At 40.2% G+C, this 24,150-nt stretch overlaps 1 protein-coding gene across 1 annotated transcript in view; it reads right to left on the bottom strand.

The window, feature by feature from the left end:
* Positions 1–24,150, bottom strand: part of abca3b (ATP-binding cassette, sub-family A (ABC1), member 3b) — a 55,444-nt gene that overhangs the window by 14,121 nt on the left and 17,173 nt on the right. The window contains exons 6-21 of the mRNA XM_041817616.1: positions 21,559–21,724; positions 18,369–18,628; positions 18,160–18,276; positions 15,863–15,983; positions 12,673–12,846; positions 12,412–12,593; positions 7,312–7,458; positions 7,038–7,167; positions 6,798–6,952; positions 6,556–6,711; positions 6,264–6,474; positions 6,015–6,165; positions 4,257–4,355; positions 1,548–1,746; positions 1,149–1,455; positions 473–746 (exon numbers count right to left, since the gene is read on the bottom strand). Coding sequence (XP_041673550.1) covers positions 473–746; positions 1,149–1,455; positions 1,548–1,746; positions 4,257–4,355; positions 6,015–6,165; positions 6,264–6,474; positions 6,556–6,711; positions 6,798–6,952; positions 7,038–7,167; positions 7,312–7,458; positions 12,412–12,593; positions 12,673–12,846; positions 15,863–15,983; positions 18,160–18,276; positions 18,369–18,628; positions 21,559–21,724 — 2,849 coding nt within the window. The remainder of the gene's footprint in view (positions 1–472; positions 747–1,148; positions 1,456–1,547; positions 1,747–4,256; positions 4,356–6,014; positions 6,166–6,263; positions 6,475–6,555; positions 6,712–6,797; positions 6,953–7,037; positions 7,168–7,311; positions 7,459–12,411; positions 12,594–12,672; positions 12,847–15,862; positions 15,984–18,159; positions 18,277–18,368; positions 18,629–21,558; positions 21,725–24,150) is intronic.

The following is a 24,150-nucleotide window of genomic DNA, read 5'->3' on the forward strand; positions in this document are numbered from 1 at the left end:
TGTAGTATGAAACAGGCAATGATACATCACTGCCACTTTTGTTATTCAGTTACAACCAAGGTACTTTACATGAATCTTGAGTAATAATATCCTGTGCATCCCAATTCACACTGCAATATATCTCATCACCTGCGTCTTCATTTTCCCCCTTATAAATTTGAGTATAATTTATGTTTTACCTTCTGGGAGAATTGTGCAGGGAGAAACCTGCATACTTGCTACAAAAAGCTCCATAAAGTCAAAACCTTCTGATGTAATAACATTTTTTGTGGCATTGAGGAAAGGAGCATGAATTTCACAGGAATTACAGGATACGCATATACCAGCCTTTATCAAAGAATTGCGTTAGACTTCACTGGTGTTAAGGGTACAAAATTATTCACCTCCTTTCAGTGATAGTAATCTCATCATGATATGTCAAACTTTTGCACAGTAACAGTCAAATTCTCCACCCAATCCTTCCTCCACTCACTCAGTCAGCTGACTCTTTGCTGATTCAGACAGGTTGCGTGGCATGGGGTAATTCCCAGTCTCAATGGAAGCATTCGACCCAGCTACTAGTTTAAAGAGGGCGTTGTCCACCATCATGAGGGCTGTGGCGGGTGTATGGTAGCCCTGGTTGTTGAAGTATGCTGTAGCTTCTGCATATTGGCTCTTGCTGCCACGGAAAGCAGCTCCCACAACACAGCGCTCATTAAAGCTGCTGCCTTCTTTATCTGCCTGCGCCAGGATGTAATCTGTGAAGTCTGATGGGAAGAAGGAAAAAGGGGGCATGTATCAGTCAGCACCCTGTCTGTTAGTACCCAGAGGCGGCACAGTCAATCAAAATTTTGATAGAAATTATCTTAAAATCCAGTTTATAAACTGCACTTTAATACCTGTATTAAAGTGCCAAGACACATAATGTCATTTCTTTGAATGCATGCAGCTGCCACTGTCAGATACTGCATAATACCTAATGTGACAGAAAATTTCCAACCCTTGCAGTGTAATGCAAGCCACCACTTTATCACTCAGAACATGCTGGGGTACATAAGAGGAGATCAGACTGGCAGAACTTTGGCTACTTTTTAACCAATTTTCTCCATGTAAGGTCATAACCATGCATGAAAGAAAATGACGAGTATACTGCACAGCTTTGTACATACCTGTGATATTGACGAGCTCACCCAGCTGGGCAGGGAGCTGTGAGCTGTATGAATTAGCTAGAGCAGCTGCCAGAGGACCTGGCTCAGCCTGCAGAGCCACAGGGACCTTAGTGGTACCATATCTGCTGAGGGCCAGCCTCAGATGAGGAGCGTTCTCATGATCGGGGATGGTGCGTGCAATAACTAAGGCCATAACAGTGAAGACCAAAGGCACAAGGAACTGGGCCACCATCACCTTCCAGTTTCTCCAGCTGTATAGCGCCCTCTTCAGGAACATGGCGTAAAACTGCTGCAGGTGAAGTCTGGCCTGATAAGAGAAGAAAGGGATGCTGAAATGTAAGTGGCATGACTCAAGCAGAGATCATGCTGTATGATGAGTTTGCTTCCTTCCTGTCTCACCCCTGTGTTTAGCTTAATGTTGGAGCAGTCCTCTGAGATGAGAGTGCCACTGTCTGTAAAGTCAGTGGCGTCGGTCATGCCGCTGATGCTGCTGGCATCATCTGTGGTCCAGTCGTTGGAGCGTCTCTCGTGTTGGTACTGCAGCGCGGGTAGCTGGATCGCCTGGATGTCCAAACTGGAATCCACCAACTTACCCACCCTTAAAACACAAATCAATGTCATATTACCAAAAGTTTACAGAAAATGGCTCCAACTTGGAAAGGATTTTGTAATACCACATGATAAAAATCAAGGAAGCAACATGTCTCTACTTTGTAATATCTGAAAAATACATCTTTAAGAACTCTTTTGTGTGAGAGGAGACTGTTTTCTTTTTTTTTAGCAGCTCAGGATGACAAGAACTGCAAGACAGATTGTAACAGAAGCCATCTTCAGATCTTACAATTCATAATCAGAGAAGCTATCAAATCAAGGCAGCCACAGCAGGTGGTAGATCCTTATACTTCCATCTCTCCTGACATGATGATTTTTTGTTAGCCTCGATGCATCTTTTCACAGGTCAGAGTATCACTTCTGTTCTTCTTATGGTGGAATTTAAATGCATGAACAAGCAAAGACAATATGATTTTGGTAATCGTGGAGGATCATTCATATTTGCATGCTTTGTAAATGACTTAAACCACCTTATTGTGACAATTTTAATAAGCGCTATCTATCATATGAGTTGTTTTTCTTTGGCAGTGAAATACTGAACACCAGAAGGATGCCAAACAACCAAATGTTCAAACAGCAGCTCTTCTTAGTGTCATGTCTGACGTTTGGTGAACTGAGTTTACAGCCAGATCACACTGACGGACTCTCAGTATGGCTCATAAATAATGAGGCTGAAGAGACGAACGCTGTTGGCAGCTCTAAATAGGATGTCACAGGCTCATCCCGGATGAAGTAATGTGCAACAATAGTAGTCTACAATCCAAGCGCTCTCATGCTTGCTGCCAGAGATACACATTTGAGCTCAGCTGGAGAGCAGAGATAACAGCTCAGAGAGGACTGCTGCTGGGATTTAGATAGTGTGAGCAAAGGCCAACATGGTTTGTATTTAAAGTTCTTTTCACTAACAGTCTTTTTCACTGAGGACAAATGTTTCAGCACAATTTCCAATGATAAGGCTGGCAAGTAAGATTGTAAGAGACCCAGCCAGTTACTAAATAAAAAGTCAATGACAACTTTTATATATTGTGTTACCTTGAAGGTATGTTGCATGAATCCTTTAATATAAATGTGAAGTAATTATACTACAACCCACTCCCTGTCTGGTGTTGTAGGTTGTTTATCGACGTATCACAGCACATGGCTAATTTAGACGCATCAATATTCATGTGCTCAACCATGGATGATGTCAAACAAAGCTCATCTCCAGGAAACTTTAGAGCTTTTGAAAACTATGCAGGGATATCAGCAGTGTGGAAGGATTTACACATATTCATCACTGCAGGTAATAGGGAAGCCGAAATAAAGGAAACTGCAGATAGCTGAGCGGCATAAACACTGATGCAACAGTTGGGTCGAGAACAAGCCTGTCCGAGCAAAGATCTGTAGAGGTCTTATATGAGTGGGTGCATCTACCCATGACCAAGTCTCTGATGGAGTGGAACTGTATTTATGTGGTTCAGAGAGGCGCAGATTGTTTGAGTGCACCATCTTACTTCCCTGTAGCTGGATGTTCATGCTCAGGGCATCCTAGCTAATCAGTAGCAGTGTGTGAAGAGCCATCAATGAAAGGACGACTGCATTGAAACCCCAATGGTCAGATTTTACTGTTTTAGCAGAGGTTACAGTCGAGATCATCAGTTCATGAGGAGTCATACGGTGCAATTCATGGCAAGACTGAATTTTCAGTTAAAAAGCAGAGTTTTAAGGTGGGGCCTAGTTAACAGAGCACTGGTTAGTTATTTGTTTGGAAGATTCGTTGGTGTTTTCAGTGGAGGATGGTATGTTGTGGTTGTAAGCTGCTAAATTATGGTAACACCTTATGTGCTGGAGGGCTAACTTTGAGCTAACGGTGCTAATGTAAAGCTAGGTGCTGTTTTTTCTGTGTCAAATGTGGGTGTATATTGTGCAACTGACAAAGACAAATAAAAGAATGTCTTCTGCAGTCATTTCTGAGGTCTGATCATGAGTAATATGTGTCAGGCAGGCTATAATAACAGGATAACAAATACTTCGGCTTACTGTCAGGCCAAGTTTCTACTTCTAGTTCTAAAAATATGTCTCAAGTCCCACTTTAGTGCAGACATAAAGCTGTATCACAGTGCTTCTGTTTTTATGTTTTATTGCCAATAATTGTTCTAAATGGCTGAAATTCTTGAGGACCGCTGGTCATTTTGGCTTGAGACAAAAAAGTCTTACAGAAACTCTGGTCTAAAGATCGCTTTAACAGTGGCAAATAATCAGAATAGGCACTACACCATGATCTCTATTTGCACTTTTAAACTGACACTTTAAGAACCTAATTTTATCTTTCTCTTTAGTATTTTCTGACATTAATAATTGATACTCAGTGTATTATGTTAAACGTGAATGACATCTTAAATGACTGCAGCTTGGATGAAGACCTCAAGACAAATGTCTCACTTTCCAGAAAAAGTTAAACCTGAATCTCTTGAGATGTATGGCAGATGTTTGCGTTTTTTTTATTTTCCCGCCTACCTGAGAAAAACCTCCTCCATCGTGGTCACTGATGCTCCATAGCTGGCTATGCCCAGCTCCTCTCTGTTCATCTCCAGCTCTGCAAACAGCAGCTCAAACCTGAGGGAAAACGCAGCACAAAAATCACTGAAATGGAAATATATATTGTACATCAAGCTCTGCAGAAAATCCAATAATAGACCACTAGTGCTACAGTAAAGTCAAAATCTAATTTGTGAGGGGTTTAATATTGATTTCCAGCATAAAATAGCCAATAAAAACAGGTAAAAGGAGAGAGGGATATTATAAAAAAAATAACCTGAGGGAGAGACAACGAAAGGTCAAAGTGAAGAGGTGGAAAATTCAAGTTTATTTTTAAAAACTGATGAAAAGAAACGTGTGGCACAGAGACCCAAAAAGAAAAGAAAAGCAGTTACTGCAATGCATATGTGATACAACACTTGTTTATAATATAATCACAATTCTTTATATCAGTTTTTAAGCTTGCAACTCCCAAAATTAAGGTGCCAGAAACCAGGGACCCCCACTGTACCTGAAAGGTGGTTGAACAGGATTTTTAAACATTACTTTGATTTCAGCATAAATCTGACCAAATTACCATGTTTTAAAATTTTACATATAATTGGTTCAATGTTTCTTACAAAAATAGGTAAAATATACAATTTGGAATAATTCTACAATACTGTTTTTTGGAAGGCATCTGACAAACCCCCTCTCAGTGTCCAGTGACACCCAAGGGGGTCTTGACCCCCCAAGTTGAGAACTACTATTTTATATCAGGGTTAAATAAAAGCCTCTAAGATCAAAAATAAGAACGTGTTTTAGCTCTTTAACGATCCATACAGGAGGAGGCCAGCAGGATGTTGTATTGATAATTTAAACCTCCAGATATACAGTTGTGATTAAACTGGACAATAATGCGATTTGCGATTGCAACTTGCGATTACATTACAATACTTAAATGGTATCACGAGTCTGCTTGCAAATTTAAAGGCCTTCCTGCAGGCTTTCTTTGTAAACCTCTCAAGTGATATGTAATATATAAAAAATGCAGCCTTTCATGCAATTTTGTATGTGCAAAGATTGCGATTAATTGCACAGCACTACACAGTGCATGCTCATACATTGTTTGGAGTAAAACACTTTTCTTCCTGATAAATCCTTATTTTAACTACTGTGGTCTTCAAATATTTCCTGTTTCAGAAGTCAAAAGTTTAATTCAGTTTCCTCTTCTTGTACTGTTTGTAGTTTTTCTGCTTAAATCTCAAATAATATTTGTGGTAGCGTTGCAACTGTGCACACAGGGACTTTAATAGTTACTGACAGCAGCCTCTTCAATCTTTAATGTAAATCAAAACAGAAAATGCTAATTCATTAAATATAAATCACAACAAAGAAATGACATGAATGCTGGTTCTGCTCAACATCATTTTAAAAGCAACACAGCCTTCAGGTAAAGTGCAAAGTTAAATAAATTTCAGATGCCATATCTAATCTAACTGTCTATAAATGTGCTCTGCAGTATAATGCAATAATTCTCCAACAGATAAGACAGATTTAATATGCTGCAGCAAATCAACACTGATTTTAAAATGTGCACAGACACGCAGAGACCTGACACAGTATTGATCATATCTTACACTCATGTCCAGATTGATAAACGCCGATCTGTGCATGGACATGAACTGTTTGCTGTATGCATGTTTGATAAATGAGGGCCATTGTGGTTGTCCCAGGACAGAGACATGACTGACTCACTTGCTGGTGCTTTCTTTGGGTAAGATGTAAGCGAGCTCGGCCCCAGCGCTGCTCTCCAGCGTGGCGTTAGGAACGTACATGTGGACAAGGCGGGTGATTTCAGACACGTTACATAGAGCATCTTTTACTATCACCATGTGGTAGCCAGCACCTGGAGAGAAGAGGAACAGAAATTATTAAAAATAGTCAAAAATATCTCCTCCTTTAATATCTGGGCTACATAAATCTAACCCTCACTGCATCACTCACCATATTTGTTTTTCAGAAACAGCGGCGACCCGCAGCACTGCAGTTCTCCTCCCGCCATGATTGCAATGCGGTCCCCGAGCAGGTCGGCCTCGTCCATAAAGTGCGTGGTGAGTAGGATGGTGCGGCCGCGTTTCTCCCCTTGCAGGAGGTCCCAGGTGGCACGTCGAGCTGATGGGTCCATGCCTGATGTGGGCTCATCTAACATCACCACCTGAGGAAAGGGGAGCAAATGAATCAGATGTGGAGGCAAGAATGATGAAAAATGATTCTCTTATAGGTTTTTGTTTCTTACCTTGGAGTCTCCAATGAGAGCGATGCCTATGGAGAGTTTTCTCTTCATACCTCCAGAGAGGGTCTTGGAGCGAGCATGCCGCTTGTCTTCAAGATTCAGGATGCGAATAATGCGGTCTACCTCATCTGGGATCTTTTCTTTGGAGTAGCCTTTTAGCTAAACATAAATCAGATAACACATCAAATGAACAATATATTCTCCTGAAAGAAAAATTGTCTTTTTTCTGTATATTTTGTAAATACCTGTGCATAGAAGAGCAGGTGCTCTCTGACGGTAAGGTTATCAAAAAGTACGTCATGCTGCGGACAGAGGCCCAGACTGCGGCGGATCAGAGCCATGTCCTGACAGATGTCGTACCCGTTGATATACGCTCTGCCACTAGAAGGGGGAAACAACCCTGCGGGCAGAAGCACAGAGGAAATTAGCCACTTTTATGTTTCTGAGTGAGTAAACCAGCTGTGCTGAAGTGTTTATTTAACCACCTGTCAGCATGGACAGCGTCGTGGTCTTCCCAGCACCATTGTGTCCCAGCAGCACCGTGATCTGCCCTTCAAACATGTTCACAGTAAGATCCCGCACAGCCTGCCGGGTCTTGTTGCCCACTTTGAATTCCTGTTGATTAATAAAACAGAAAGTTTCAGAGCAGAAAAGCCATGGGGGCAGTGTAACCTTGTTGTTTGTGAACACGATCTGCACTCATGCACAGCACACAGACATTTTGACCATCTGGGTCATGGTGCCCCTTTAACTGCTCACCTTGGCAAGGTGTTTAATTTTGATCCCAGAGACAAGTCCGGCAGGCTCTTCTTCAATAAACTCTCCTTTTAGAGCTTTTTCTGCATCCTCCTCTTCTTCCTTCTCATTCACCAAAGCCATGCGAGGACTGCTGCACCAGTACGAAGGCTGTGGAGTAGAGGATTGTGACAAAGTGAGAGTCACTGAGGTACAGAGAGGAGCTGGGTGCAACTATAGGCTGTATTAAACAGGTATTTAGTTTTCCTGACATCTTTGAACAGTGATAATAAATTTCATTTATAATGTCTGGGAGTTGAGTAGTGCCTTGAGGCAGGCTGGGGAGTTTCAGTAGATGCATTAGTGAATGAGAAGGGATAGTTTATATTCAATTGTCTGAGGGATGAGTGTAATGTGTTCATACTTTAGGTTAGGCAGTAACACCATATGCCGGAGTACGTAAAAATAGCTCCAGTATTGCTTCAAATACCATGATAAAAGATGGTGGTGTGAAACGCATATGTTTCTAACAAATGCCTTAAGAGTGTGTGTCTGTTTCCAGCAGCAGCACCACTGCCTGTGTGTGGGGATGCTTTGAAAGTGATTACAAAACTGCTGTATGATGCAGGTTTAATATCCATCCCCACATTCACCACAACAGTCCGGTACAATGCCTGCAAAACTGCTGATGCTGCACCAATCTGCATGTCAGTCTTACAGTCAATCCTCCCCTCACTTGTGAACAAGACCCCGAGATACTTGAACTCCTTCACTTGGGGCAAAGACTCACTCCCCACCCGGAGGGAGCAATCTGCCATTTTCTGGCAGAGAATCATGGCCTCAGCTATGGAGGTGCTTATTCTCATAGCAGCCGCTTCGCACTCAGCTGCAAACTGTCCCAGTGCCTGCTGCAGGTCCCCAGCTGAGGAAGACCACAGAACCACATCATCTGCAAACAGCAGAAATGAAATTCTGACTGCGCCTTGAGATCCTGTCCATGAAAATCATACATGGACGTCATGAAAACTCTTATTTTTCCAAAAAGCATAGCCAATAGGAGGATGTTGTTTCTAATTGCAATTGGTGGTATGCTGTCATATAGCAGAAGAAAAAGAGGGATAGGTTTCGAAATAAACTAGCCCTGGAAAAATCTTCTATGCTCGATGGTGATGTGGCTTCTCTCTACTGACCTCACATTTAATTATTAGCCTTCATTTTCATGTTTTGGTTGCATAAATACTATGTTTAATATGCTCCTCTTAGTCTCCTCTAAGGCTGGTATTTTGTGTAACTTGAGCAAACATTTCGCCAACCTCACACTGCATGAAAGTTAATTTGTCACCTTATTTCAATGCCGTGTTGAAATCACAGGATGCAACAAGGGCAGCAGAGGAATCTGATCATTTGTTAAAAACACAAGAAAGAGAAAGTGGACGTCATTGTTCTTGAATGCTCTACGTTAGAGGGAAATGCTTCCTGACCAAATCTCCTTCTGTTACACTTCCTGAGAACCAGAGTCAAACCTCCACTCGCTCTGCTGCAGATGGTTTCTCACACCCACACATACACTCACAATAGACATATGTGCGTCAATAGAAACCACACCCTGCTGGCCGTCTCCACAATCCAAAGTAGTTGGAAATGGGTTAGCATGAGTTTATTTTCATGTGTGTCTGAAGGCACGCCACTTCGTGATCATCGTCAGTTGTTATGAAGATAAAACTTATTTGTGTTGGCTTGACGGACTCAGACACTTCCTGTTATTCTGGCTGGCTGAACCCAAAGATTTCCTCTGGCTGATAAGTTGTGACCTCGCATTTGTAAACCCCTCCACAGTATCAGACCTCCAGTCACTGAATGGTGCAATTTCTCTATAATGTAGGGCAATTTTGCTCTAGAGAGACCTGGGCCTTGACCTCTACCTTTTAACATAGCTGCAAGTGTCAAACACCACTCTTTGTCAGCGTTTGTTGACACATTAATGAGTCTTCAAACTGTAAACCACATTGTAAAACCTGTGTCAGACCCAGGTTCAGGTCCTGGAAGAAGTAATTGGGGCTTGTTCGAGGACTGAAACATGTATGATTAGCCGTGTTTATGTTTGGGAACTGGTGATGTTCAAAGAGCTGGGATCATAAAGACATCCCATTCATTATTTAGGTCAGTGGGTGTACATGCTACATGCTAATGTGATGGGCCTCTGCATACATCTGTAACTTCCACAATGAGCCTTTAAAATGACAGTTTCTATTGCTCTTGCATGAACTTTGCTGGTAGTTTCTCAGTTAAACCTCTCACCAAATTATTGTATAATTTAGTAAATGAGCAGCCATTATGGAGGTACTCATATCTGTTATGTAAAGTCAGCCTGGGCAAATACTGTGATTAAGAAAAAAATGTTTTGCTGTATGGAACCACAGACTGTAAATTAAGATAGACTTGGCAACAGCATCCTGGGAGAGAATCCAAAATATTTAGAGCTTCCCCTGCTAACTGGCTGCAGCACAGGCCATAAACCCCGCCTCTCTGATTGATGGGGCCTGTTGGCTGTTGATGACAACAATACATGCCTCTGCAGTATGATGACATCAACATATACCCAAAGAAGGTACAAGTGAGGTTTGAAAGTTTAAACTATCATAACAATGAACAAAAGAACCCTCAAAGGATTGTGGGATATATACTGTAGTTCCTTCATCCTTTGAAGGAAAATATATTCACAGTCTTGTACCTTTGCCTTTCTTCTCTGTTTTACAATGTTTTTGTGCTGAAAGAAACGTTTTCTCGTCATCACGAGTAAGTAGGGAGCAGGTTGACTTGGTTCCTGAATTACTACTTATGGAACTAGAGCTATCAAAAAAGTGGCCAAGCACTGCTGCTAAATTCCAGGGGGAAAAAACTGACATTGGGATGTATTTTTTTTAGTGATATTTAATTTTTTCTTTTCATAAAAATGGAAACTTCACCAGATAGTGTCTGTGTCACATAGGCACTAGAAGGAAGAATGGTTGAGGGAGAATATTATCTTGTTGAATGTTACTGTGTTAATGAAAAGCCTTCAACCATTTCTTGTTGGGTTTAGTTTACATTACCAACCCAATGAGATTAATTTCTAATTACACACTCACTTGGTCAGCTGCTGCAACTCTCACACACTTCAGCTCACATGTTAAGCTTAGAAATGAACATCAGGCATATCTGTGCAGTTAGAGTAAAAGCGGCCACATGCATCTGGACGAGGTGCTAATGATATACATTCAGTTAAAGGGGACATATTTTGCCCCTTAAAGACAAGCTTATATTGTTCTCAGAGGTCCCCAAAACATACTTGTGAAGTCTGATGCTGAAAAACACTCCAGTATTGGATTTTTGCATGTCTAAAAACCTCTCTGTCTCAGCCCTGCTCAGAACGAGCTGTTTCTGTGTCTGTGGCTTTAAATCTTACTGAGCTCTTTGACTCCACCCCCATCAGGAATGGATGTGGCTTAATGGATGTGGCTCTCCTGATCCTCCTCTTGGCTGGAGGGAATGGATTTTTCTGGTAATCGTGGGGATTGTGGACAGGCCAAGGGGCCATATTTCTTTTAGAAAAGTCAGAAAAAGTGATTTTTGTATAATATGTCCCCTTTAAGCTCCCTCTTGTGTAATTAAGCGTATGCTTCAACTGTCATGCTGGTGTATCTGTGACTAGGGTGGTAATACTGTAATACCGTATCTCGGGGTGTTAGAAAAAAAACACCGGCATTGCTTTGTTAACCATCATGACGATGGTGCTGCATAATGAGCGCACATTTATAATAAATTCCTCTAGACTATGTGTACAGCAGCATCCGCAACACTGGCACAGCTCTGGTTCAGCGGTATGGTCCTCTCTAAAGTCAAACTGTTAGACATGCAACGCTGGTTGTAATGTGATCCACAACAACGTCAGTTAAAAACACTAATTCTTCTTGCTAGGTGTAGATCAGTGATGAAATGATTAAATTGATTGATAACACAATAAAAATTATTGAAGGTTTTTAAAAAGGTTTAAACTGATATTTATCTGATATTTAAACTGATATTTTTAATTTTGTTGTGAAATGTAGACTAAGTTAATCAGTGCTTTAGAGTTATTTTAGGTGCTGAAGTAGTCTGTATCTTTTTAGAAGAATATCACATGGAGCATTACTTCACATTCCTTGATCCTATGATAATAGTTTTGGATTTTCTCATTTAACCCCTGTGAGGGGGAAGGAAAAGAGCACACGTGTTTTTTTTTTTTGTTTATTTATTTATTTATTTTTTTTTTAGAATTTAAGCATTTTGAGAAAGGATTAAAGAAGCGCTGTAGAGGCTAGACTCTGCTTGCATGCTTGCACATGCATGACAAAAAAGTATAATGTGGTTTTTAAAACTCTTGGCAGTAATACTGTATACCTCGGTAAAATTTGGGGAGGGTATGATGGTATTAAAAAATGAATACCACCCAATCCTAATTGTGACAGCAGCTGGGTCGCCTGTAGCCTGAAAGTGGGATACAGACTCTGCATGCATAGTGCTCAGATCTCTGCCTACTGATGGTGATATCAGAGAGACTTTCAGAGTGAATTAGTCATGGAAATGAGAAAACTTAACACCTTTGCTTTCCATCAGACTACACAAAAGCTGTTCTCAAGTCAAATGACAAACATTGCACTTCCTACGATGTGGCTGTTGTGCATGTGCACATCACAACAAGACTGAAAAACACTGTAACAGATCAGCCCTCCTTCTCATTGATAACAAATTCCTGCATACAATGTTGGATGTAACACGTTTTAGTATTTGCATGACAATAGCTCTGCACAAGCTCCAAGGAGTTATTAAAATATTTTAAAGTAAATAGATTTCTATCAAGATTATCACCAAATCCTGTAAGAGATACACAAGAAAAGTCATTTATTCTTAATTCCACTAAATTTGTGGCATGTGTAGTAAAACAGTATAAAGAAATCATGTTACACTGTTACTAGGAAATGTGATAACAACAGCTAACATGATGATTTGACAGTATTTGTTAGAAACACAACTTCCCCGTTTGCTTGGTTTACTTCCTCTGGCTTTGAGTTGCTTACTGTAAAAGCTGCTTTGCTTGAAACTTACCAGTGCAAAGAAATAAGATGGTAGAGGCACACCATACTCCCCAGGAAAGACTGCCTCAATGTACCACGCCACCAGCCCATAAAACACAGCGTCAAACAGCAGCAAGCCCAACACCTGAGCCATGGAGAAGTCGTCGTCCACCGTCACAGAGTCAAAAATGTTGGACCACTGGATCCCAGTGCCTAAAGGATGGAGAGGGCTGTTAATATACTACACAAAACAGTTGACAAAATGTACTATAAATCAAACCTCAAGGCTCACCTTTGCCTTCAAACATTCCCATGAGTTGAGCACCCATGGCCATGGCCACGTTGGAGATGAGGCAAGCGGACACCTTCTGGGCATGGCTCAGCAGGTCATAGCGAGGCCAGAGGAACAAATAAGGAAGGTAGCTCATGAAGTAGATGAAGCCGCCTGCTGCTGCTGCCACGTTTGCTAAAATAAGGCAGAAAAGAAAGAATAAAAGATTGGAAAGACAATGAGCAGAAAAACTATGCAGCGTTAAATAATAAATAAACCAAACTGACACAGAAAGAATAAAGTGCTCCATTCCCCTGGTTGTCAGCGAAAAGATTACTGTGAAGATAGAAAAGCTTCAATAGCTATACATTTATAGACCTATGCAACAGCTCACAGGTAAATTACTTTCAAAAGAGAGCGCTTTTCTCCTGTGAAACCCATTTCTGTGAGTGACAGCATAAGTGTTCAGGGAGGACAATCGAGGGATGAGGAAGGAATTTGTAGGGTAAAGTGAATGAAGCAGAAAAAGACTTTCAGGGCTGCTTTTCTTTCAATTTCAAGAAGCATGACAAGAACTCTCCAAGGAACACTTGTGGTGGACAATGTGACATTTTGAGCATGTATGGACATGCATTGATTAAGTGTCATCAGAAGTCCCAGAGAGCTTGGTAGAAAAATACTCTGGAAGAAAAGATGGCCAAGTAGGTCACTGAAGTATCCTCTCTGTTGGTTCTTCACTGCCTATTTCCTCCACCTCCTATTAGGCTCTGTATATACAGTCACAATCTTTGTGTAACAGATTTAGTTTTATGTACACGGGAAGGAAGAACCCAGGAAGGTCCGGTGTCTTCATTTTATTTTATAGAGGGCTCAGCAGCAAATAAGGCAAACTTAAGGGTTGCAGAGGTGCAGAAATGTGAAAATCAGGGTCAGTACTGATGTCTGAATAATAGTGTAGCCAAATGCTTTAATCAAGTCTTCTTAGTTCCTTGTATCTTTAAAAAAACAAGAGATATGAGACTTGATCCACTTAAATTGCTGTTAGAAAACAATGCTCTTATAATTCAACTGCAATATGTCCTATAAATTGCTAAAGTGTTATTGCAATTTATAGGAGAAGGTGCAACTTCTAGTGCAGACCTAGTTCCAAAAGTCAATAAAAGACTCCAGCACCACCACATTTTCTTACATAAATGTTTTTTAAATCAAGATAAAAAAAATTGGGAAGACATTTGAAAAAAATTACAGATAAGAATTTCAGTTACAGCTCCCCTTTTTTCAGTGTTTGAACCAAGAAAAAGCAAAAAGACAAAAAAAAGAAAGAAGGGAATTCAACATTTAAAAACAGGTAAATTGGGAAGCACTAATGAGATTAACAGAAATAAATACAAATGAAGCACTAGAACTGTTGGGAGTTATACCCATGCATCGACCAATCAGTCTGTTGTGATCTAAGCTCCACCCACTGTAATTTCTGGGGTGAAGTGTGGGCTGAGTTTCCCATCAAGCCCTTGGGCCTTGCCCTTTAGATGTGTTTTAGATGTGTTTAGTTGTATTTGGTTGTTGCCTGTTGTACAGTGATTGTTGTTGTGAGACACATCTGCACCATGAGTGGAGTTATATCCACTGAGTTGGAGTTCACACCTGTGACTATAGGTATTCCTAAAGGATGCACAGTGCTTATTTACAACTCTCATAACAGTCATAACACTTTCAAAGATTTAGTTTTACTCAGGGATGCACGATATTGGATTTTTGCTGAAATCCATATACACTCAGTACTTAAAGTAAACTATAATTTAGATACCTGTTACTTTTACTTGAGTGGATTTGCAGACCAGTACTTTTACTTTTACTTAAGTAGATTTTAACCAGAGTAACTGTGCTTTTACTTGAGTACATTAGCTGCGTAATTTTTCCACCTCTGGTCACACTGGTTGTCAAATTCATACTGGTTCCAAATATCGGTTATCGGTCTAACAAACTACTAATAATCAGTGTTGACCCAGGTTTTTACAAACATATTAATGAGCTGCCATCTTTTGTAGAAAACTAAGGGAGTGTCTTTTCATGGTAATAGTTCTTTCATGTGTGACAACATGTGACTTCTCTGCACGATTGTAAACCTCTTCTCTGAATCAGCTGTTAGTTAAACTAGCATGCCAGCTTTATACCGATGCAACACTAAATAAAACAGCTACTGACGCCAATGCCAACACTGGCTGATACCAATCTTAGCTGACGGACTGGTGCATACATAATCAGGATGTACTTCTATAGTATTAAACTCTGGACAGTTATTAAGGGACCACATTGGGCCAAATGGAGATGGAGAACAGCAGGAAAAGAAGAAAAGGGCTGTGTACATTTTTAATACGACACTTTGCTTTGCATTTGCTCTGTCTGTGATGGAAAGGACAGTCATCTCATATGAATAAAGGAGAGAGAAATCAATCCATCATAGCTAGGAGAAGGAAGGAAGCCTTTAATGTGTTCATCTCTGCCCCTGCAGACGAAAGGCTCTTAAAGCCTAATCATGACTAATCATAATCAATTAATGTTAATGATGATTTTCTGGAGAACATAAATACTGCAAACATGGAAAATAAGTAATGTGTTTATGTGCATACAACTAAGCTAGATAGGCAAAAGTGTGCAGTAAATCCACCCTGTGGCTCCTTTCTAGCACTCCTTCTACCTGATTTCCCAGGCAATCCACTGTCCTTTCCTCTCCAAATAAAGGTAAAAAAAACCACTAACAAATCTTAAAAACTGAGCAAGATGAGCATTTGTAACTCAACCTGGTCTGTAAGGGAAAGTTTAAGGCCCATGTGGATACCATCAAGGCAGAACATCAGGGACAGTTCATTCATGAAATCCACAACTTTTTTAGGGGGAGGCAACACATAAAACAAACGCCTTGAGGGCTTTGCTACATCAGTAAATGCATGTTTGCTTGATCTATGTAGACTACATTTTGCTCTTTAAAAGTCCTCCAGCCTGTGTGAAGATCTTTGTGTAAAAAGAAAAAAAATAAACTATTTTTATTGCAGCTTTTATGCTTTAGAGCAGCTAAGAGGAGGGCACAGAGCAAACAGTCGATATTTGACCTATATCTGACGGATCAACAGTGTTGCGTAAAAAAGGCAGCCGGCCAAACACAAAACACAGTACAACGCTGGAGGCTGACACACCACAAAGAAGTACACACCTCGTGAGAAGAAGGTGCTGATCATGAAGCTGAAGTTGATGGTGGCCACGGCAAAGATGAGCAGGAAGACAAAGACCAGCGTGGGGTCACTGTAGGTCAGTACGGCTCCGTTAGGACTCACCTGAAACAACATTTATAAATCCACCATCAGGAGTCTAAATCAAAACAATATATAAAAAAGAGGTTAGGTAGAGGGGTGGAGATGATCTAGTGGTTCAACCATGCCACATGTACACATTAAGTCTAGCCTGTGGCGCCATTCCCACATCATTTCCCACTCTCTCATCCCTGTTTACAACTCTATCCAACGTCCTTCTCTAGGTCCAAAAATTAACATAAAAAAAGAGAAAGATGATGCATAGACATGTACTACTACCGCCACTGTTTTTTGTTCAATTTTGATAAAGAGAGAGGATATGACAGGATACAACACGTCACTTATACAGTGTGATGCTCAGGCCGTGCATGACCATCAGACCATAATGTGTGAGTCTTAAGAGCGTCTTAAGTGATTCAGTCGCATCACAAGCTGACTTTCCACCATCACTGTTAAGGAACCCAACATGATCAGACAAATTCAACTAATTGGATAGATATTTGTATCTCTCACATGTATATTGAACAAAAAAACTCACTAGATATCTGCATTTTGAGTATATTTGAGCTTATAAACTCACCAGGAGGCTGCCATGTTTTGGTCCGCACTGCTACTGTGACGTCACTTGGCCAGAGCGCTCCTTGCTGTTCCCATACCTCCTAAGTTTTATGTCAATAAAACGCCTGGATTCAGTGTATTGTGGAACCGTTCCAAGAGCATTTCGAAATAAAAGCAGTATGTACACATGAAAGGAGTTTCTCCAAAGAAATGCTAAAGCAGGCTTTTACTTTGAAAAGCACAAACCAGAAGTATTTTTGTACTGTGTTTATCTTCACCTGCAACATTTTGAACCGCATGGAAACAGAAAGCTTCATAAATAGTAGAAGTTTGGAGAACAACTTCATCAAACAGACACATTTAAGCTCCTTGCCTTCATCAGAGTCGTCAAGAAACAGATTTCAAACAAATTCTCCCAATGTCGGTGAACATATTTGCTACACAAAGTAAATTTGGCTCTTTATTTATTATTTTCCTTTCTATTTTGACCAATAACTGCTCGTGGTGCACAGAAAAAGACCTCAACAGCGTATGATATGCAGCCCTCTGCCGGCCTCCTGGTGAGTTTATAAGCTCAAATTTACTCAAAATGCAGATATTTAATATGTTTTTTTGTTCAATATATATATGAGACTTACAAATATCTATCCAATAAGTTGAATTTTCTGACCATGTCGGGTTCCTTTTAAAGAGTTGGCTTGAAATCACACAGTTTACGTTCAGCTTAACACAATTCAAAATCCAAAAAGAAACAAAAACTGTTTAAAATGCAAAATTGTGGCATTTCAAAATTCTACTAAAAGGGGAAATTATAACTACAGAAATTCTTAACTAATGTGAGTAAAAAAAATCTTCATATTGTACCCTTAACATCAAACTCTAGTTCATTAACACTGCATAAACAAAACTAAACCATTATAAGAGGTTTTTTATTTTAACTAATTATCATTTCATTATAACCACTGTTTTAACAGCTTATGCCTATTTTCCCCTGTTTTAATACCATTGCTGAGTTAGATTAGATTGAAAGTCTTGTCCATGAGTGCCCATTTTGTTTGCATTGGAACTCCACTGGCTGTGCATATTATGAATACATAAATGCATAAATACATGCATGTAATGAGTAACTCCCATGGATTTCATTATGATAAATAAATAGTGAGATATGAGACACACATCTTGCAGTTCCGGCAGCTTTTTTAAGATCCTGAAAGTTTATGGACTAAATAACCTGATTCATCTGTTAGATTTGAACCTCCTGGGGTAAGAAAACCTCCTCTCTGACAGCAAAAGTCTAAACTCTGAACGCAGAAGGTGCTGAGGCTCTCACTTAAAAACATGGCTAAGATCATGTAACTCAGTGCATCTTTCTGCAAAGTTTTATGGTATTTTCCACCCTGTCTTTGTTCACAATGCTAAACAAATGACTGCAAACCTTTGTCAAGCTCTCTATGATGAACAGTTAAATTTTGCTGATTTAAAGCTTGAGGTATCTGCATATTTCTTTAGTACATGCATACTGCAGGTATACTACCATATCATTGATAACAACATTTACAGGTAACTTGTGTAAGAAATTTTCTTAATGAATGGCGTGCAGGAATGTGGCTTATGTAACAATGATTTAGCAAAACAATCTTACCTGGATACAGAGGAGCAGAGTGACCAAAAAGACTGAAATGCAGAGGAAGAGGAAGAACATGAGGAACCAGGCGCTCCAGTGGAGCCAGTTACTGAGACCCATCATCCTCATGTACTCCTGAAATAAACAAAAAAAAAGAGAAAATTAATAGGGCAGTCAGCTTTAGATACTGATTTTAGTGACCCTTAAAGAGGCACAACAACGCCCACCTTGAGCTTCCTCTCCTTCTCCTGCACCACGGCTCGGACGATGTTGAGTGAGGTGTAGGTAAAGCTGAGCACCAGTAGTAAAGGCAGCTGGTTCTGAATGGCCAGAATGAAGACGTCATAAATAAAGGCTGGATAAGGAAACCGGGACAGGACCACTCGGCTCTGTCGCAGCAGAGGTGATGCTGCAGTCCTGTTGTATGAAATCATGATGGCTCGATCCACTGCATGCTGCACAGCTAGGAATCCCTCTCTGTAGTAACCTTAGAGAAGAGAAAACGTTAATCCTACCATTTAATCGGCCATTATACCATCATTAATTAGAGTCAGGAATAAATGGCTATTAGCGAAACCATATTTTAAAATTGACCTTTTCTGCAAGGCAAAGTCTTTCTCCCTTTCTCTAAAAGTTAACGGCTTAAGAGGCCCAGAGGAGAAGTGGAGCTCCAGTCGACCCTAATTATGCATGTGGAGGCTGGGAATCCATATTCATGTGGCTCCAAAAGCTTTTACTATGCTGCGAGGATGACTTCATCTTTGAGACATGACTCTTTGTTCCTTCATAGTTACACTCAACTCCAGAAGTCCATTATGAAAAAGGGTTTAGGCCTGATTGGGGAGGATAGCGTCCCATATTTGCCTAAAATTACCATTGCCATCTAATTTAAACCTGACAATGAGGGTCCACTGATAAGAAGTCATCTGCTTACAAGTGACTGGATTTGATCAAATCTTAAAAATTGTACTGTTTAAAAGAACAAAAAAAATACAAAACAAATTGGTTAAGGTGATAAAATCTCTGTTTTTATCTGCATAACTTGTTTAAAGAGTTGTGCTGGTATAACTTTGACACAGAAAAACCAGGACAAGGGTTATCAGATAGAGAAAATGAATACTGTGGAACATATTTCATCAAAATAGGTCAAAAGAACTGAAGACAGAAACATCCAGGGAGGATTACTGTTCAGTTTGGGGTACACAACACTCATCCTTAAGAGGAATTTGGTTCATTTTTAGTGACAAAATACAATTAAAGTCAACTATCTCAGTCACATTAACAATGCTTCGGGCAGTGTGGACACACACGCCAGTCTTAAACACTCCCAACAGGTTTGCACATGTTTAAAAATTCAGATTCTCTGGGTAAATATATGTAATTCTAAAAGAGTTGGGGTTCTGTAAAAGTCCTGTATCTTGGTTTGATAAAAGTAAATTTTACTATCATAAAAATTTTGTAAGATAGTGTTTGTGATTTGCAAAGGAAAAAAGATATAATCCATGATATAAACCGTAACAGAACTATACATAGTCATGTGCATAAATTTTAGGCATGTAGGGCTGGAGAGAGGGGAGGGCAGCCAAGGTCAAGCTCAATGGCATCTCTCTCTCTCAGTCCTTTCCACGCCCTGGTAATGGCCCAGGTCTTCAGGATATCCACAGCATGGCCAGGGATTCATGGCAACCCTACTACCTAACCGGACTTCACCATGGCAGTGTTTACTCACCACATTCACCCCTTACCCCGCCCGAAAGGGGATGACTTTATTTTTTCAACTGATTATTTTTTCCACGCCCCTGATAATATACAAGGACATCTAGAGCACGACCAGGGTTTTGTCAGTCCTCCTTACCGCCCAATGAAAGGCTTACTTGCCAAATCTACACCTTATTTTAGCCTCCTTTATTGCCGAAACATGCCTTAAAGTTCTGCACAGTGCTGTAAAAATAGGGCTGCCAAAAAAATCTAAACTTTTTCAATAATAGAGAGTCTTAGAATATCTGTAGTTAATAGCAATTACTTGCATCCTTTTAACTGCATTCTAAAAATCCGCTATTTTGCATTTTGTCTCATTTTGGATCTTTCTGCTGACTTAACCTAAAGGTAAGAGACATCCTGTCTGAATACAGACCTGCTTTTATCAGTAGATTGAAGATTATGACATGAACTTAACCTTGGAAAAGGGAACTTATGATGTATAAAGGTAAATGTTTGATTAAACAAGGGGCAGATGACAGCTGACTTGTCCACTGAGCTGTCTGTGGGTTTTTCTTTTTTTTAAGTGAAATGAGCCTTTAAGGGGCAGAGGTAGACATATTTGCTTTACAGTGGCTGCAGAGAGGATTAACCAAAGTGAGATGAAAAGGACCAAAAAGCATGCAATTAATTGTGATTCAAAAATAAATGCTCTAAATGGAGATCTTGGTAAATGGTGATTAATCCCAATATAAATGCCTTTTTTATCCAGGATTTAAAGGAATCTGGTGGGATAAATGGAGCAGCTGTAGCAGAGGAGGACAGCACTGTCTTCTTGTGACTCTTGTCATCATATAATGACAACTACATGTTGATACCAATATCCTTACCACATCTCTAGTCCCAGTTTTATGTCTTAAATGTGAAACTGACTGAATATAAAGCATTGCAAAAAAAAAAAACAAGAGGTGATGTTGACACCTACATTGCTCCTAAATTACAGTGACAAAAAAATTAAAAGTGACTTTAGGATTTTAAGACAATACAGGTGCTTATGTTAATACAATAATTTAAATATCCCAGGTATGATAGCTCTGGTAGTCTGGTTTGGTAAATCATAAAAGTCTGTATCTGCTAAGGCTGATCTCACAGAGTTTATTTTATAAAACAGAACAAAAGTAAAATAAATAACCTGATCCTGGACAGCCAAAAAGAGGACCACCAAATCCAGATCATTGTGTATAATGCTTTCAAACAACTGAGCTGGTGGGTTGAAAAGGAAGATAACATTAGACGACGCCTCTGTAAAAGAGCCTGAAACCTGAGAAAGCATAGAAAGAGGGGGCACAAAACATCACTCTGCTGCCAAAACCAGGGTTCACGTAAGAGATGTGTAAGGCCACCGTTGCCACGGAGACACATCCTGAAGAGACACACAGCACTCTAAATTTGTGTTAAATTGGGTGCTTTTTACCAATCAGACTGTCTTTTTTTTAGCACAGATGTATTAATTCCAACCTGGACAGCTCTACTGAGAAATGTAAGGTATTTTGTCAGATAAGACCAACAGAAATGTAGGTTTGGTAGCAATAAAGCAGAGACAAGAAGTTTTGGTTTGCAAAACTGTGAAAAAAGTGAGAAATAAAAAAGAGAAAGGCAAAAAGAGGGACATTTAAAAAAAAAAGGGGGGGTGGAATTGACAGAAGTGGGAGTTCTCACCAGGTGTTCCCCCGTCCTTATCATACTGCTCCCTTGGCCCCGGCAGCTGAAATAAGGGGAAGAGGCTGAGCGTGTGCCAGTCCAGGTCACTGTTTGGGCTCAGCTCTGACTTCTCCTTTGGGGGGGCGTTACGTGGGGTGAAGGTGAACCGCAGATGGTAGCCCACCTGTACAAGAGACAGCATGAAAAAAAACAAGGGATGAGTTTGGAGGTGCGAATTATGCTGCGTTTTTACCAAGTGAACGTCAAAGTTGTACCAACTGAGGAGCTGTTTGGCACCCAAGAGACTGGATCTTAATGCTGAGTTGAGCCAAAACAGCTGAGTCCCATAAAGAGTCAGAATTCCCATTACCACAATTGAGACTGGACAGTCAATGGCTGTGGAAATTCAAGATAAATAAGAGTTTACTGTGCCAAATTGTGCCAGAATGTATTGAACAAAACCAGACAGCTTCATAGAAATGCACCATCTGAAACAGATCTCGTGTCTTTATCAGCTGAGAATCCAACAATCCTATCCTAGTACTGTTGATTCTATAAACCACAAAGACATGTATAACCTTATATAATGATTTGTAGTGTATTTTGGTCAAATGAATACATCTTCATAAAACTAAGCACAAAAAAATAAACTAAGAAGAAAATAAAGTCTTGTGGTCTTTTTATTACATGAATATTTTGGGTTTTATGTATTCATAATATGATGATGTTATTTAGGAGGAAGAAGAACAGAAAAGGGAAATAAAGAACACTTAATACATAGCAAAAACTCAGGAAGTGTATCTGTCTAATTTCAAGTCAAATATCTCACGACACTTCCTATAAGCCAGATCCACCACTTATACAATACTGGAATAAACTAAACAAACTAGTAAACTCTCCAAACTCATGTCAGGTTTTTCCTGCTACACAGGATGAAACGCTTCGCTACTGGTAGTATTAATCATCTTAAATTATTACACCCTGACACTGTGCAAGTGGTGTGTATGCAAAACTGGAAAAGTCAAATATTTTTTATGTCAGCAAATGTTTTCCTGCCAGTAAAAGCTGAGTATAGAAAATCATGAGCATGCACTGAGCAGGGAGGTGATAATATGGCCATTTAAGCTGAGTTTTGCTGCTTTAATGCATATCCTGACTGCAAGATATCATGTTGTATCCTGAAGCACTTGCTGTCCACACTGCATCTGATATATCTCTGGGAATTTCAGGTCCCCCTTAAAAGCAGTACAACATCTTGGACCTTTATTTTGAAGGTGGGGAAATGGAGGTGTGGTGCTTTGCATTGACAAGGCTTTGGTGGTGGTGAGCTGGATAAAGCTTTGCCTCACAAGTTAAAGAACATTTCAGTAAGTTGTTGAGTTGTTGACATGTCACATTACAGAGAAGAACTCCAGATGGGAAGCAGGAGGGGATTTCTGCACAGAGAGACAGTTGATGCTCACTGACCAAAAACTTTCCATTTTTCATTGTTTCTGGTGTTCTACACTTCCCGTCTTCCCATCTGACTTTGTCAGAAATGCACTAAAATCAGGGAACCAGCCACGCAGTTTATATTTCTGATCCTAAATGTGTCATTCTAAAGAGCTCAGTGACTTCACGAGTAAACAGTGAAGTAATCAATGCTGCCTTTGCAATAATATGATTTGTGAAATTTCATCACTGCTGGATATTCCACAGTCAACTGTGATATCATTAGAAAGTGGAAGCATTTGGAACAACAACTCAGCCACAAAGCGTATGACGAAGTAAAATCACAGAGGACGGGTCAATGACTGCTGAAGGACCAACATTCTGCTGTTTAAAGACTTCTGAACTTCAACTGGCATCCATGTAAAAGCAAAAATGGTGTGGCCAGAGCTCCATTAAGTGGTTTTCTATGGCCAAGCAGTTGCATGCAAGCCTCACATCAGCAAGTCCACCACCACCACCACCACCACCAAGTAATCCAAGCATCAGATGGAGTGGTGTAAAGCACATTTACACTGGACTGTGGAGCAGTGGAAACATGCTCTGTGGAGTGACGAATCATGCTTCTCTGTTTGGCAGTCAGATGGGTGAGTCTAGGTTTGGTGGATACCAGGAGAACATTACCTGCTTGAGTGCATTTAATTGTGAAGGTTGATGGAGGAGGGATAATGGTGTGGGACTGCTTTTAAGGGTTTTGGCTAGGCCCCTTATCTCCAGTGAAGAGCAATCTTAATGCTTCAGCATACCAAGATGATTTGGAAAATGCTATGCTTCCAACTTTGTGGCAACAGTCTGTGGAAGGCCCTTTTCTATTCCAATGTGAATGTGCTCCGGTGCACAAAGCAAGGTTAAAAAGACATGGTCTTAGGAGTTCAGTGTGGAGGAACATGACTGGCCTGCACATCAGTGTCTGACCTCATAAATTCTCCACAGGATGAAGGGTATAAATTCCCACCAAAAAAAACCCCAAAATCTTGTGGAAAGCCTTCCATGAAGAAGGGGGGGCTGTTAAAGCTGTAAAAGGGGGGGTCAAATCCATATCAAAGTAAATGTATTTGAATACAATGTCCCTGAATATTTTTGTCCACATAGAGCATGTAATTGTTCACGTTACTCTTTCCT

Source organism: Cheilinus undulatus, linkage group 21 (assembly GCF_018320785.1).
Source record: "Cheilinus undulatus linkage group 21, ASM1832078v1, whole genome shotgun sequence".
Taxonomy (NCBI): Eukaryota; Metazoa; Chordata; class Actinopteri; order Labriformes; family Labridae; genus Cheilinus; species Cheilinus undulatus.